Raw genomic sequence first — 16,250 nt, 5'->3', positions numbered from 1 at the left:
TTACATCATCAAACAAAGACTAGATTCTAAGACTTGCGTTAAGCTAAATCGACTAGATTATTCACCTGACGAGGACATCCTCTTCCATTAGGACAATAGTTCTGATCGATAATCACCGGATTACCAACATTCCTCATTATCAAATTCCGAAATACAACATTCCTCACAAACCCTCTGCTCGGCCTAGCCCAAGTCTTTATTCTTACTCCGTTCTGCGTCTTGGTGAAAACAGAGCTCGTTACGGTTACATTCTGCACACCTTCCTCATTAGCGTAATCCCCAAGACTCCCAATGCTGCATCACATTTACAAGCAAAACCCATCTTAATTAATGTCTTAATTGGGTAGTACATCATCATATTTAAGAAGATAACATATTGTTAACTTCAGTTACCTGATTCCATGTCCAGGTCCACAGTTCACCCGTTCGATCCAAATGTTCCTAGATCCTTGACTAAGAGCAATGCAGTCATCACCGGTCGCAATGGTTCCGCCAGTAATAGTGACTCCAGAAGAAGATTGGATGTGAATACCGTCGGTGTTAGGGCTTCCACTTGGAGCTCTTATTCTTATGTTTTGAATCCGAACATTAGAGGAATGATGAACCGTGACGTGCATATTTTGGCTATTGAACGACGTTAGACCACTTAGTAGAACATTACTGCACCAGCTAAACGATATGGACTGCAAATGAAATCATATTCAGTTTATATATTAAATTGAAACAGCTAGTTAACGAACAAATCAAAATCCACTTTTCAATATGAACATACATACATACCCTTGCACCTTGAGGACAATGTCCACCTTTCTTTCTACATGNGTCATAACAAAAATTACATCATCAAACAAAGACTAGATTCTAAGACTTGCGTTAAGCTAAATCGACTAGATTATTCACCTGACGAGGACATCCTCTTCCATTAGGACAATAGTTCTGATCGATAATCACCGGATTACCAACATTCCTCATTATCAAATTCCGAAATACAACATTCCTCACAAACCCTCTGCTCGGCCTAGCCCAAGTCTTTATTCTTACTCCGTTCTGCGTCTTGGTGAAAACAGAGCTCGTTACGGTTACATTCTGCACACCTTCCTCATTAGCGTAATCCCCAAGACTCCCAATGCTGCATCACATTTACAAGCAAAACCCATCTTAATTAATGTCTTAATTGGGTAGTACATCATCATATTTAAGAAGATAACATATTGTTAACTTCAGTTACCTGATTCCATGTCCAGGTCCACAGTTCACCCGTTCGATCCAAATGTTCCTAGATCCTTGACTAAGAGCAATGCAGTCATCACCGGTCGCAATGGTTCCGCCAGTAATAGTGACTCCAGAAGAAGATTGGATGTGAATACCGTCGGTGTTAGGGCTTCCACTTGGAGCTCTAATTCTTATGTTTTGAATCCGAACATTAGAGGAATGATGAACCGTGACGTGCATATTTTGGCTATTGAACGACGTTAGACCACTTAGTAGAACATTACTGCACCAGCTAAACGATATGGACTGCAAATGAAATCATATTCAGTTTATATATTAAATTGAAACAGCTAGTTAACGAACAAATCAAAATCCACTTTTCAATATGAACATACATACATACCCTTGCACCTTGAGGACAATGTCCACCTTTCTTTCTACATGACCAATAACCAGCTCCTCTAGCATCAATGGTGCCACCATAAACCGAGATCCGGTTTACTTTAGCAAAGAGAATCCAGTAACCGGAATTACCTATACTCCAATAGTTTGCCGGAGCCACGAGTGTTCCATCGATTTTGAAAGTTATAACGTTCTTGCAAGGACCCCAAAATACTAGGTTTCTGACCATATATGTTCCACGGGGAATGTAGACCATGGCCCTAGCCCGTGAGCGGCATGCTAATGACCAAGCTGTCAAAAAGGAGTTGGTCGCATCTGTTCTTCCATCACCTCTAGCTCCGTATCTTTGTACGTTAAACGATGGCATTGCGTGTGATGAGTTGATAAAAAAGAAGAAGATAATAGATAATAATAATATGATGGAACAAGGAAAAGAGATGTTATTGGCCATCTTAGAGATTTCTTCTAATTTGGGTGACGGCTTTGTATGATTATAATGATTTAAGATGATATAATGAGAAAGGTTATATATATATAGGGAACAAAAAATACTCTGTTTTAGATCGGACGATCCCGTGTATTAATGACTAATCGCGTTAGACGCGGTGCATTAATATATAAGTGACCTAAATATTACTTGATTCCTATATTCCATTTTATTTTAATGCGAATGCACTTATGGCTATTGTGTGTACAACTTATTGTTGTGCGAATATTAGTCTATAGATGCATGAACTATTGCAATAAACAAAATATAACTCTCAATATCCATGATGCAAATGCTTATTGGATTTCCTTTTTAACTTGATTCATTGATTCATTTTATTCTTTTGATCTCTACTTTTTAAGATTTGAAATACTCTGTTCACGAGAAATCAAACTCGGGTTAAAGAATGAAGTCGAATGCGATATATTTTATGCGGTACTAATACAGCAACATGAAACCAAGTGGATCGGAGAAACAAAAGTGATCTGTCAAAGTTGGAATTAATTTATTAATGTGATTGTGGTGGTGTCACGTGGAGGAAATTCTGCAGGACAATTGGGCGGGAATATATGCAATGCATGGCTGATGGCTCCTCTCTATATTTTTAATTAAATTGTTTGTATATGGTTGAAGAAATTTATTTATAAGCTATCAGTACCATAAGCTATATATAGCCAGGCCCGAGTCGTGTCTTGGTTGAAAATTTGAAACACTGACCTACGGCTCCTCTTTGTACGAAACGTTGAGAGACTTGGCCCTTTAACAAACAAAAAACAAATAGTAGAGAAACTTTCACCGCTCCCAAGTCCCAACCTTTGTGTTGATTAAGGTACTCGAACTCTTGAGAAGTAAGCTTGCTTTAAACTGCCTAGAGGCTAGACATTACTCTCTACTTGGTTCCGATATTTCTAAAGTACGCTCAGCTGGAAGATTTTACAAGCTCCAGCCTAGACTAGACTGAAGTCTTTTTCTTCTATCATTATTTCTTCTGAAAAACAAAGTTTTGTAAAATGGTAGTTTTAAAAAGAACAAAAATAAATAAATGTATGGATCCGAAGACACCCTTTAGTCGTTCTTGACTTATTGAGACCATCCACATTGGTAAAAACCTTTTATTGGTGTCTCAAGTATAATTTAATATGAAATTTAACATTTAAATTTAAGCATCCCCATTAACTTTGTACTAGGTACCAACCCGCACTATGTACGGGATAAATCGATTTAAATAAAATATTATGAGTAAAATTATTATTTGAGATTTAAGATTTTTTTGCATAAAATAAAATATGTAAGTAAATTTCTTTTTCGTTTATTCAAATTTGCGATTTTTTTTTGTAAAATATGTTTCACCCGTGAAATATTTGAACTTGAAAAAAAATTGTAAGCTGGTGTAGAAAGTTTGATGTCTTTTTGTGTCTCTAAAAATCAAATTCACATATTTTATGTTTCACATTATTATCAATATCACTATACCATTAAATAGATAAAACAATATTTTTAAACTAATAGATTTAATTAAACTAATCCTAAGTTTAAAAATGCAATGAGAAAAATGATAAAAGTGATAAATAAATGAATATTTTTTTTCTTGTGAAGTGTAATTTACTTTTAATAAGTAAATGGGCTATAAAAAATGATAATTAAATACATTTTTGGATTTAATAGTTGATTAAATTTTTATTTTTAAATATTAATAAAAAACATTGGCTCATAATATTACAGTAGCATATTTATATAAATAACAATGAAAAGTAAAGGTATTTATTAGAAATGTACAGGAGGTCTGTGAGCGCGACACATCAACTTTTTTGTGAGAGTACTTCTCTATTAATATATAGGAGATTATTTTTTCTCATCCATTGGTGATCCTCAAAATGTGAGTGTCTAAAGCAAAAAAATAACAGAAATTGTAGAAGTTACAAAACCAGTTTGAAGGACATCAAATATGTCACGAGTATATGTCACAGAGTCCCAGATCTTTGATTCTCTGCAGCAATACAAAGTTGTCATCCTTGTGATTTCATCACCACCTGCAGGAAGTTCAGAAACTAATTTTAGCTCCAAGGTTAACATGAGATATATCCTTCTCATGACATTGCTTCACAGCAAGAAACAATTGCAGAAAGAACAAACTCAAGCCTTTTGGCATACAAATGATCAGAAAAATGTCAATTCATAGAATTTGGCATATGTAAAAGAGTTGAACACACAACACAATCCAAACTGTATTTGCACTCAGAATTAAGAAAACATTTAAGTGTAGGGACCTGCATCGTTACTACATCAAAACAACAAATCATGTAAAACGAATCCAATCAACAATACAACAAAGACTCAAAATTTGAAACTTTGCAAGTCTTTTTATCAAAATTTGCATGTAAACGAACGAATTCATATCAAAATTTTGTTTATTGTTTCAGTTTGTTTGATGCAAATCAAACTTTGCCTTGGTATAGAAACAATCATACTTTTTTTTTTCTCTTTGGCAAACCAGAATCATACTTATTTAATGATGTTCATAAATATTAGGGAATTGTGGATAAAAAGAAAAAAATATCAAATTATCAAAAGCACAAGAAGTGGGAACCAAACATATCTACACTGAAGGAACGCCACATCATTTTGGTACCGCCGTTTGTCTTCTTCATCGATCGCTTTACCAACATCTTGCTCTGCCTTTGGCTTTTAGGCTTCAGCCAGCGAGTATTATAGATAAATCTTCTGAAGATTAGAGGACCAAGGCAAAGTTTGATTTGCATCAAACAAACTAAAACAATACAAAATTTTGATATGAATTCGTTCGTTTACATGCAAATTTTGATTAAAAGACTTGCAAAGTTTCAAATTTTGAGTCTTTGTTATATTGGTTTTGATTTGGATTCGTTTACATGATTTGTTGTTTTGATGTAGCAACGATGTTTTCTTAATTCTGAGTGCAAACATTAAGTGTAAAATTAAGTATGATTCTAGTTTTGGTATGTAAAAGTAAGTAGTTTGGTAAAAAAAGAAACAAAAAAAAAAAGTATTAATGTTTCTACACTTGGAAATAAATTGGGCTTCTTTTAAAAGGTAAACAAGACCTCCATTCCTAATAATGGGCCCTCAATAAGTCAAGATGTCATCGGATCCATACATTTATTTTTTTTTCTTAATTATTTTTATTCTTTTTAAAACTACCATTTTACAAAACTTTGTTTTTCAGAAGAAATAATGATAGAAGAAAAAGACTTAAGTCTAGTCTAGGCTGGAGCTTTAAGTACTAAGTCTAGAGATTTTTTTTCTTTAAAGCAGGAAAGCCACATTTTTGTTAACGTGAAGCTACAGCTCTTGAACTCAAAATTAATATATTAATTAGGATTATTCTAATCATTGTTTAACCACCCTCACATCTCTTTACCTTGGCTTATTTCTTCAAAGCCTTGTTGGGCAGGAAACTGCAAAAATTGTTTTATACCCAAATGAGAGAATCATTGAGCATGGCAATATGGCATGGAAACTAATTTTGTTTGTTTGTTGATTTCTGGAAAATCGTTTGTTGTTGTATGAGAGTTTAAAAAAAAAAAAAAAAGTGGAACCCATACAGAAGAAAATCTCAATAATTCGCAGAACTAATATCAAAAACATTTATTAAAAGTCTTTAGAAAGTGACGCATATGTAAGTAAAACAGACAATAATATTGAAACCATTAACTGATGGTTTACATCCATTTGCAAGTTTGGTTTCTTCTTGATCTTCTCCATTGCCATCTTTGGTAAAATTTCATAATTTCAGGCCTGCTTCTCTTTGGGCCACCTGGGAATGGAAAAACAATGCTTGCCAATGTTTTTTCATTGTGTGCTTTTTCCGTGTAAGCAGAGAGAGACTTTTTTACCTCAAGTGATGCCACTTTTTTCCTCCTCTAATTTAATACAAAAATAATTAAAAAATATATGTATATCTTTCGTATTTGACATTGCAATTTCATTTAATTATTTCATGTGTTCGTTTAGTCATTAGTGTTACACATGACACCAAACGTTTAGATTTAAGACAAAAGTATATTGTTCTTTGTTGTTTCTTGATACAATTTAATAGGTTGTGTGGAACCCACCCTCCTACTGCTGCACCAAGGGTGATATGCTAACGTAGTAGTAGAATTATGGGTAAAGAAGAGAAAAGATAGGTTATATATAATATTTGCAACCATAGTTTTTTTTTGGGTGTAATGGTAAATATTGCAACGATAATTAACATATATAGGAACTACATCGCTAGCAACAACATACATAGGTTATAATAAATATTTGCAACGATAAGTCGATAATTAACATATATAGTTTTTTTTCAACGATAATCAACCTTAAGAAAGACATAGTTTTTTTGGCCACGCAGAGAGACAATGAAACCCAAACCTACAAAAATTAGAATGAAGAAAACGTATCAAAAAAAAAAAAAACATCTCAAATTAACAAATATCAAAAAATATATATACCTATGTTGTTGCATCAGCGATTTCACAAGTTCGAACTAAGGGAGACAAGGGAGTGATTGTTAAGTACTTCTTGTCTCTCGAAACCGGCGCTTGTCTTCTCCATCAACGGCTGCGCCAACAGCCTGTTCAGCTTTAGATTTTAATATCTCGAACGCTTTTCGCTTCGTTGCTCATCCTTACTTTGACGCATAGATAGTATATAATTGGTAAGTATTAAATTCAAAATTTATGGGGTTTGATTTGAATTTAATAAGCTGTAGAATTATATATGGCTTATGTGTAGTTTGTAAAATCTACTATTTGTAACGACGTAAAACTAGAAATTGTAATATTAACGACATAGTTTATAATATTTGCAATAACATAAATATTAACAAACAAAAAAAATATAGATTAAACTGAGATGAGATCGTTGGTGATCATGATGATAAATATTAGGGAACTACACCAAATTATCAAAAGTAAAAGAAGTGGGAACCAAACATATCTACACTCAGTCCTTACTTTTCAGGTCTTCAAAGGCTTTTTTCTCTTGAAGCTTTACGTGATGATAAATATTAGATGGTTTGATTTTTGATTGCAAAAATGTGTTTTTTTAGCACATTATTAATTGTTTATAAAAAAAATGGTATGGTAGACCATATATTCTAACTTCAAAGAGATAATAAAAAAGAGATGGTATGATATTAAAAAATTAATTTTATTTATTATAAAAATAAATACTTGCAAATATTTAACCTATGTTTTGCTTATATTTTACTTATGTTTTGGTTTTTTTTTACTCATGTAAATCAGACAATAATATTAAAAACAATAATCCGAACACCATATCAAAATCACTAAAATTGAGTGGAGTATTGGCAAAGGATAATAGAGGAATCAAAAATTTGACATTGTCCATGATATCACGTAATAAATGTGTTACGTGAATTTAAACATGATATTCCTTGAGATCTTACAATGCATGTGATCAACCCTCGACAACATAATTATGAGAGCATAAAAAATTGTTTTTGAAAATGTATAATTGATGATTAGTTTATTATGGTTGAGTCCCTATACCTTATAGTATATATTTGGTTTGGAATACTAGACATATATCGCAATATACATACAGTATTTTATAAGAAGAGGTAAAAAAAACAACCAAAAAAACGAAAACAAACAACACATTAACATACCCTTTAATTGCCCCACACATGGCTATCAGATATATCCAGGGATCATAGGTTCATAACATAATAAAAAAGTGGATTAGCATATATATCGTAAAAGCGTATCCTATACTATTACATATATATGGAAATTTTCATATAGCACCATTCTTCTAGGTTAGCGCAAGGATTGAGTCACAAATCAACTTCGATCCTTGAACATGCAATCAGTACTAATTCGGCGAATCATATGATCCTTCCATTGGCTTTCACTAAGAAATAAGTAATTACCGGAAAAGTATATTCGAGTAGTTAATTAATCTTATCTTATCTTTATTTTCTCACCATTAGCACGTTAATTGAAGTGCATGAACTCGAAAAATGTGAGTAATCAAATGTTTGACTTAAGAAAACATTCAAGTATGAGTATACGGAAGAAATTTAATTTTGGAGAAATTAAATTGAAAGAACCTTTCGGTGTGATGATTGGCTTTTTCTCGTTTTCTTTTCCACTTGTCACACTCCGTAACCATGTTGCGCCGATCATCCAAATATTGTTTTCCCATTTAGACTTGTTCCGTAATCCTCTATTCCTCTTTGTCAGCTTTTTGAACATCTACATAACATATTTCAGATAGTGTGATTCATATTCTGATAATGAATTTTTTTCCGTAAAATATAAACTATGTGGCTCATCCATCCAAACATGATCATAATATTGTTTAGACACCTAAAAGAAATTCGATCACATGATACCACAAAAAAAGGACTAAAAATATCTATTCAGCGCACCCCCAAGTAGTGTGGTTATTTCCAAACAAAAAAAACGATCGTGTAACGTTTATAAAATGTATATATATTGGAAAGTAAAGCTAATCGTTAAAAAAATGGCCTCATGCATTGATCTTGTGGCTTGTGCCAACGTGAAAACGTTATACCATCATGCACAGGCAGCATGGCCAACGTGAACCGTGATCATTATTAGTTACTATTCGGCGTCATCTAAAGTTACCAATTTAAATCCCCGATATTGTGCCTATAAACAAGTGGCTTAATCCATTTGGCTGCTATACAGAATTCAACTCTATCTTTCATTCATCGGATGTGGGTCAGATACAAAACTAATACTTTTTTTTTTTATATAAAAACAAACATACAGAAATACTTTCAAGATGAATATATTTGTTAGTAAAAAATTACACTTTGCTATTTGAAGATAAGAACACGAATCATAAGCCACTTCACGAAAATAATCAATTCATTAAAATTCTAAAACGGATTTTGTGATATATCAATTTTATCCACATTACTTGATAATTCGCTAACAATCTTTTTACGAAAATATGATTTCAAAACAGAATAATTGAAGTAAAATACTTTTGCGGCTTGAGCACGTTGGAGGGGCTGCCAAAAGTGTAAAGACTTTACGTGTTCTTCTCATAAATTAACGAACTCTTCGCATTTCCACGTACGTTGTTTCGTGTATTTCTCCACTAAAGTTATATTGACCAATGTAATTTCGCTTTCTACCTTTTATTTTACTTCTCCTGCTTTCTCTTTCACACTACCCGGCCCGTCATTGTTTTTGTATTTGTTGCGGTGTGGAAATTAAGGCATTACGTAATTTACTTGAAAGATGGATGCTTTATTATCTAATTAAACAAATGATCCAAGAACACTTATCTAAGCTTGTATGTTGATATGTGATATATAGTTCCCAGTCAAAGCAAAGCAAACGATGGATGATCGTTGTGTGCTCATATAGGAAAGGAACAAAACAGATAGTATGACCTCAGTCCCTACAACAATTGAAATTCAAGTACGTGAGGTATGGTTTATGTTTTTCAAGGAATTACCAAAAAATTTCCATTAATTTACAAATGATAACTTAACAAACTTTTTGGACCAAGTCTTTATCTTCTCAGTCCACGAACTTCTCATTTAATTTTCTTGCTCTGCTTCTTCTCCTCAGTGCCATTGCCACGCCATTTAATTTTCTTTGGACCCATCATGATATAATAACAAGTTTCTTTCGTGAAACTCATACCAATCCTTGAAACATGTGAAAAAACGGAGCTAACATTGCTAATACAAAAGTGTTATTTGTGATATTTACCTACTTTATCATAATTAGCTGAGCTTTGTTCTAACTCAACTTACACGACAATTAATAGTCTCTCCGTTTCATAATATAGGATGTTTAGAGAAGTATTTTTGTTTCATAATATAGGATGTTTCCGACTTTCCATGCAACTTTTAGATTAATTTTATATTTTATATTATGCAGTATTGTTTATGATTGGTTAAATTTTCTAAAAGTAACTATTTCTTAATATGCGTGTTATAACTCAAACATCCTATATTTTGAAACGGAAGGAATAATACAAATGAATGAATGATCTATTGAAAAAATAATATATAAACGTAAATATTCCATTTTTAACATATCTTATATACATTTATATATATATATGATGCGTTTTGAATGAATAAAAACAATCATGCAAAACAAATTTACACCTAATTTCTTAGTCATTCAAAATGTTGCTTTAGGTTCCTGCCAAATCCAGTAACCATTTGTTTATTCAAATAATAACTAAACTAAAATTAAAAAAAAAAATCAAACAAAACCAAACAAACAAGAAAAGCCCTTCCCATACAAACACAAACACTATAAATACATTCCATAACCGTTAAAACTCCCACACCACCACCACTACTCCACTCTATATCTCTCTCTCTCTTATTATCTCTAAACAAGCGTACGTTAACCACATACAATGGTTTCACTTCTAGTCATCTCCGTCTTCTTCTTCTTCTTCCTCTTCATCTCATCTTGTTTTGCTCAATCCTACAATGTCCTGTCTTTCGGAGCTAAACCAGACGGAAAGACAGACGCAACCGAAGCGTTCATGGCGGTTTGGGAAACCGCTTGTGCATCGTCTCGTCCCGTTACCATTGTGGTTCCCAAAGGTCGGTTCTTGTTAAGAAGCCTTAATTTCGACGGTTCAAAGTGCAAATCCAAGCCCGTTACGTTCCGTATCGACGGTACATTGGTGGCTCCGGCTGATTATCAAGTTCTCGGAAATGAAGACTATTGGATATTCTTCCAGCATCTCGACGGCGTCACCGTATACGGCGGAGTTCTTGACGCTCGAGGAGTTTCTTTATGGGATTGTAAAAAATCCGGAAAGAAATGCCCCAGTGGTGCAACGGTACGTCGTATAAGCTTACTATTTATTAATAAGAAAAGAAAAAATCATATTCTATATATGATAGTGAATGCTAATTATTTAATATGAGGCTCAATTGCAGAGTTTAATATGCTTAATTAAAGTCCAAGAAAAAGAACCCATTATATAATGGCAACCCTTTTCTGAATTATGAAGTTTGAACCCCTTTCTTAAAAATAAATAATACCACATTCCCAATTCACATGGACCAACCATGGATTCATAATATAATACGTTAAATTAATAAATGAGATGGTTACAATCATGTGATGAAAACAGACCATAGGATTTCAGAGCTCAAGCAACGTCGTGGTCTCTGGGCTGACGTCACTCAACAGCCAGATGTTCCACATCGTCATAAACGGTTGCAACAACGTGAAGCTACAAGGAGTCAAAGTATTAGCTGCCGGAAACAGCCCCAACACGGACGGTATCCACGTTCAGTCTTCCACCACCGTCTCTATCTTCAATACTAAAATCTCCACTGGCGACGATTGTGTCTCCATCGGTCCAGGCACTAACGGACTATGGATCGAAAATGTAGCATGCGGCCCTGGTCATGGCATCAGGTAATATTTCTGAAGATATATATCTTATTTTTTATAATAATTTATATGCACTCATATAATAACATTTTGGATGGGATCAAATTTGCAGCATTGGTAGTTTGGGAAAAGATAGCGTGGAGTCAGGTGTACAGAACGTGACTGTTAAAACGGTGACGTTTACGGGAACAGACAACGGAGTGAGGATCAAATCATGGGCCAGACCCAGTAGTGGATTCGCTAAGGACATCCGTTTCCAACATTGTGTAATGGACAACGTAGAGAACCCTATCATCATTGACCAAAACTACTGTCCTGATCACAATTGTCCTGTCCAGGTAACATTTTACTAAAACAATTAAGTAATAGTATCCGCAATGTATTTGTATTGGATAGTGGGGAGACTAATCCATTTCTTTTCACACTAATATCTTTTTAGGTTTCGGGGATCAAAATCAGCGATGTGTTGTTTGTAGATATACATGGAACATCAGCGACCGAAGTTGGAGTGAAACTTGATTGTAGTTCTAAGAAACCCTGTACCGGAATACGACTTGAAGACGTTAAATTAACATACCGGAATAAGCCAGCGGCGTCGGCTTGTGCTCACGCCGGAGGAATAGAAGCTGGATTTTTTCAGCCAAATTGTCTATGACAAAAACAAAGAAAACATGGTTTTTCTTTTAAGTATTACTTAAAAATTTGTAGTAGTGAAACGTAAATTATAATTTCGTAATTGAGATGCATGAGCCTGTGGCGGTTGATGGCCTAGTGGACCTTAAAGCCTGGCCTTGCTTTGTAGTATATGAACTAGGGCGACCAATGATGTATTTGATGTGTTGTGTTATAACTTATGTTATTTTTATGTAACTGTTGGGAATTTTAATTTTAAATTATTCATGAAATTTTTTTATTTTCTGTTATATGTTTTTTACAGTTTGCTTTGTTATAGTGAAAACAAGGACATTAAAAGACAAGCCTCCACAATTTCGCGCCAATTTCTTTACATATAATTGGTGGGTAGTTTGTTTCGGTTGACATTTGCATCATTTTGGTGGCTCCCTATTTTCTTCTTCAATGTAAAGAAACTGTTTAATATATAGTTTTAACTTTTGTTCAAAATATATATATATATATATATATATATATATAGTTTTAACTTACTCACTATAACTGGAATTTTTATTTTAAAGTGAGTTCATAATAGTTTAAACTTTCACAATTGTTATCAAAAGTAAACATATCAAATTGAGAGAGCTTTGAAAAAAGTTTACAAATAATTTATATGTTTCATTTATAGAGTAGTCGTCTCCACAATATTGATTTTGCTGACTAACCAAAAACCAAGATATTACTTNAGACGTTAAATTAACATACCGGAATAAGCCAGCGGCGTCGGCTTGTGCTCACGCCGGAGGAATAGAAGCTGGATTTTTTCAGCCAAATTGTCTATGACAAAAACAAAGAAAACATGGTTTTTCTTTTAAGTATTACTTAAAAATTTGTAGTAGTGAAACGTAAATTATAATTTCGTAATTGAGATGCATGAGCCTGTGGCGGTTGATGGCCTAGTGGACCTTAAAGCCTGGCCTTGCTTTGTAGTATATGAACTAGGGCGACCAATGATGTATTTGATGTGTTGTGTTATAACTTATGTTATTTTTATGTAACTGTTGGGAATTTTAATTTTAAATTATTCATGAAATTTTTTTATTTTCTGTTATATGTTTTTTACAGTTTGCTTTGTTATAGTGAAAACAAGGACATTAAAAGACAAGCCTCCACAATTTCGCGCCAATTTCTTTACATATAATTGGTGGGTAGTTTGTTTCGGTTGACATTTGCATCATTTTGGTGGCTCCCTATTTTCTTCTTCAATGTAAAGAAACTGTTTAATATATAGTTTTAACTTTTGTTCAAAATATATATATATATATATATATATATATATAGTTTTAACTTACTCACTATAACTGGAATTTTTATTTTAAAGTGAGTTCATAATAGTTTAAACTTTCACAATTGTTATCAAAAGTAAACATATCAAATTGAGAGAGCTTTGAAAAAAGTTTACAAATAATTTATATGTTTCATTTATAGAGTAGTCGTCTCCACAATATTGATTTTGCTGACTAACCAAAAACCAAGATATTACTTGTATAGAGAAATCAAGAAACTGAATCTTACGTAATGAAGTGTGAATTTAACGCAAGTGATATACGAATCTTGTAGCACCACAAGATAATGCGCATGTTTTCTGTATTTGACAATTATTATTATTATTTTTATTGAATACTTACCTTATGTCTTGTTTTGAATGTGCAATTTCACATTTCTAGATTGTGTTTTCAATAGGTGAATCCTTTTTCGTCTATTGCAACCATTATATATCGGAATCTATCCAAAAAGTTGACGAATCATTGATTATCGGTTACTAAATTCACCAAGGATTTTAGGTAATTTAATGTCCAAACTATACTCCTTTATAATCGGCAAAATTAAAGAAGTTATGCATGCACTATGGAAAAAAATAATAAATTACTTAAGCAGTCAAGTTAGTAAAAATTAATTTATAATGATACCAAAGAATACATAAAAGGAAAACACAATCATAATTCATACTAGGAGATACCAAATCTTCTTCTTCGTCTTCTTTTACTTCAATCCATAGTTAATCAATCCAGGAAAAAAAAAAGAGATACCAAATTAATCCATAATCAGTTTCCATTTTTCATTTTCAATCAAATCAAACCATATACTGCATGCGTACATTACCATAGACTAATGCAATCGTCTATGGAAATTAAATCTCCGTTAATCTTACGTTAAGAAACCAATCAATTTTATTACATAAAAAGTTACACCGTGATCTGGGCACAAGTTGATACAATGATAGAATAATAAAATAAAGAATTTCCATATAAACTAATCATCAGTACGTTACTATCGTAAAAATCCTATAAATTCCCCTCTCACGTATCTTCTTCTACAGTATCATTCATCCTTAGAACATACAACACTACTCAACAATCTCTGAAAAAGAAAAAGAAAAAAAAAACGAAAATGGTTTACAGCACTTCATGTCTTATTCTTCCTTTGGCTCTCATCTTTCTTTATTTCATCTTAATCTCATCATTAGCCCTTCCGACTCCAGCCACACTCAACGTCTTATCCTACGGAGCTAAACCAGACGGCACAAAAGACTCAACCAAAGCCTTCTTAGCCGCATGGGACGTCGCTTGTGCCTCGGCTAATCCTACAACTATTATCGTACCAACAGGCCGGTTCATGGTTGGGAACATTGTTTTCCAAGGCAACAAGTGTAAGCAAGCTCCAATATCTATTCGTATAGCAGGCTCAATTGTTGCTCCGGGAGACTTTAGAGTTATCGCAAGCTCAGAACATTGGATTTCGTTTGAGGATGTTACGGATGTTTCAATCTACGGTGGAATACTTGACGCACAAGGAGCCAGTTTATGGAAATGCAAGAACAACGGTGGCCATAATTGTCCTACCGGTGCCAAGGTATGCTTGACCCACTACAAGATAGAATAAACTTTATTAATTTCTATGAAGTTTTAATAATTGTTTGTTACACTTAATTGCAGAGTTTGTGGTTTAGTGGGTCAAATAACATCAACATCAATGGTTTAACGTCGATTAACAGCCAGAAGTTCCACATAGTGATTGATACAAGCAATAACGTTAACATTGACGGCGTTAAGATTTCTGCCGATGCGGACAGCCCTAACACCGATGGGATTCACGTAGATTCATCTCACTCAGTCCATATAACGAACTCGAGAATCGCAACCGGTGATGATTGCATCTCTATCGGTCCAGGATCCACTAGTGTTTTCATACAAAACATTAAATGCGGTCCAGGCCACGGCATCAGGTAACAAAAATACATTTATTGCTTTCCATGTTTCCTAATACAACTTTGCTAAAATGATCTCTTCGTTCCTAACAGTATCGGAAGTCTTGGACGAGTAGAGGAGGAACAAGGTGTGGATAACGTTACTGTGAGTGACGTGGATTTCACGGGAACGGATAACGGAGTTAGAATCAAAACGTGGGGAAAAAATAGCAAGAGTTTCGCTAAAAACATCGTCTTCCAACATATCAATATGAAAATGGTCAAGAACCCTATCATTATTGACCAACACTATTGTCTTGACAAACCTTGCCCTAAACAGGTAAAGAATAGATACATTAATTAACCATATCTTATACCCATAATTCGATATATTGACTCATTTAATTTGTATGATAATTTGTGTTATTTATAGGAATCTGGAGTTAAGGTATCAAATGTGAGATATGAAGATATACGTGGGACTTCTAATACGGAGATGGCGGTTTTGTTAGATTGTAGTAAGGAGGAACCATGTACCGGTATTGTAATGGACAATGTGAACCTCGTCTCCGTTAATCGACCGGCTCAGGCGTCTTGCGATAATGCAAATGGGTCAGCGAAGGACGTCGTCCCGTTCACTCCGTGTCTAAGGACCGAGATAAATACGATTTAAATATAGATAATAAATCCTCAGAGAACGACGTCGTCCCGATGGCTAAAAATGAGCTAATGCAGATAGATAAGCGAACGACGCCGTACTGTTTTTTAAATAATTTTCGAGAATATATAAAATGGAAACTTTGAAAATAATGATTAAATCTTTTTGTTCACACACATACTATTCATTCTTCATTTTTCCTTTTTTTTTTTTTTTTTTTTTTTTTTT

At 33.5% G+C, this 16,250-nt stretch overlaps 4 protein-coding genes across 4 annotated transcripts; 2 read left to right on the top strand and 2 right to left on the bottom strand.

Moving 5' to 3' along the window:
* LOC104699435 (polygalacturonase-like) lies at positions 39-828 on the bottom strand (the record flags this gene model as incomplete). The annotated part of the gene is made up of 3 exons (XM_010414739.2): positions 39-294; positions 394-683; positions 781-828. Coding segments are annotated over 3 exons (594 nt in total), but the record flags the coding sequence as incomplete, so codon positions are not given.
* On the bottom strand, positions 874-2,093 carry LOC104699434 (polygalacturonase-like). The gene is made up of 3 exons (XM_010414738.1): positions 1,616-2,093; positions 1,229-1,518; positions 874-1,129 (listed from the first exon to the last, which is right to left on the bottom strand). Exons 1-3 carry the CDS (start codon positions 2,063-2,065, stop codon positions 874-876), a joined length of 996 nt encoding a protein of 331 aa, XP_010413040.1. The 5' UTR covers positions 2,066-2,093.
* On the top strand, positions 10,453-12,375 carry LOC104793324 (polygalacturonase-like). The gene is made up of 4 exons (XM_010519664.2): positions 10,453-10,942; positions 11,240-11,529; positions 11,618-11,843; positions 11,945-12,375. The coding sequence occupies exons 1-4, from the start codon at positions 10,508-10,510 to the stop codon at positions 12,158-12,160; spliced, it is 1,167 nt and encodes a 388-aa protein (XP_010517966.1). The 5' UTR covers positions 10,453-10,507; the 3' UTR covers positions 12,161-12,375.
* On the top strand, positions 14,518-16,178 carry LOC104793323 (probable polygalacturonase At2g43860). The gene is made up of 4 exons (XM_010519662.1): positions 14,518-15,030; positions 15,114-15,403; positions 15,479-15,704; positions 15,798-16,178. The coding sequence occupies exons 1-4, from the start codon at positions 14,569-14,571 to the stop codon at positions 16,035-16,037; spliced, it is 1,218 nt and encodes a 405-aa protein (XP_010517964.1). The 5' UTR covers positions 14,518-14,568; the 3' UTR covers positions 16,038-16,178.

Source organism: Camelina sativa, chromosome 6 (assembly GCF_000633955.1).
Source record: "Camelina sativa cultivar DH55 chromosome 6, Cs, whole genome shotgun sequence".
In the NCBI taxonomy this organism is placed as follows: Eukaryota; Viridiplantae; Streptophyta; class Magnoliopsida; order Brassicales; family Brassicaceae; genus Camelina; species Camelina sativa.
Note: the sequence above shows the minus strand (reverse complement) of the source record. Positions and strands in the feature narration are given on the sequence as shown.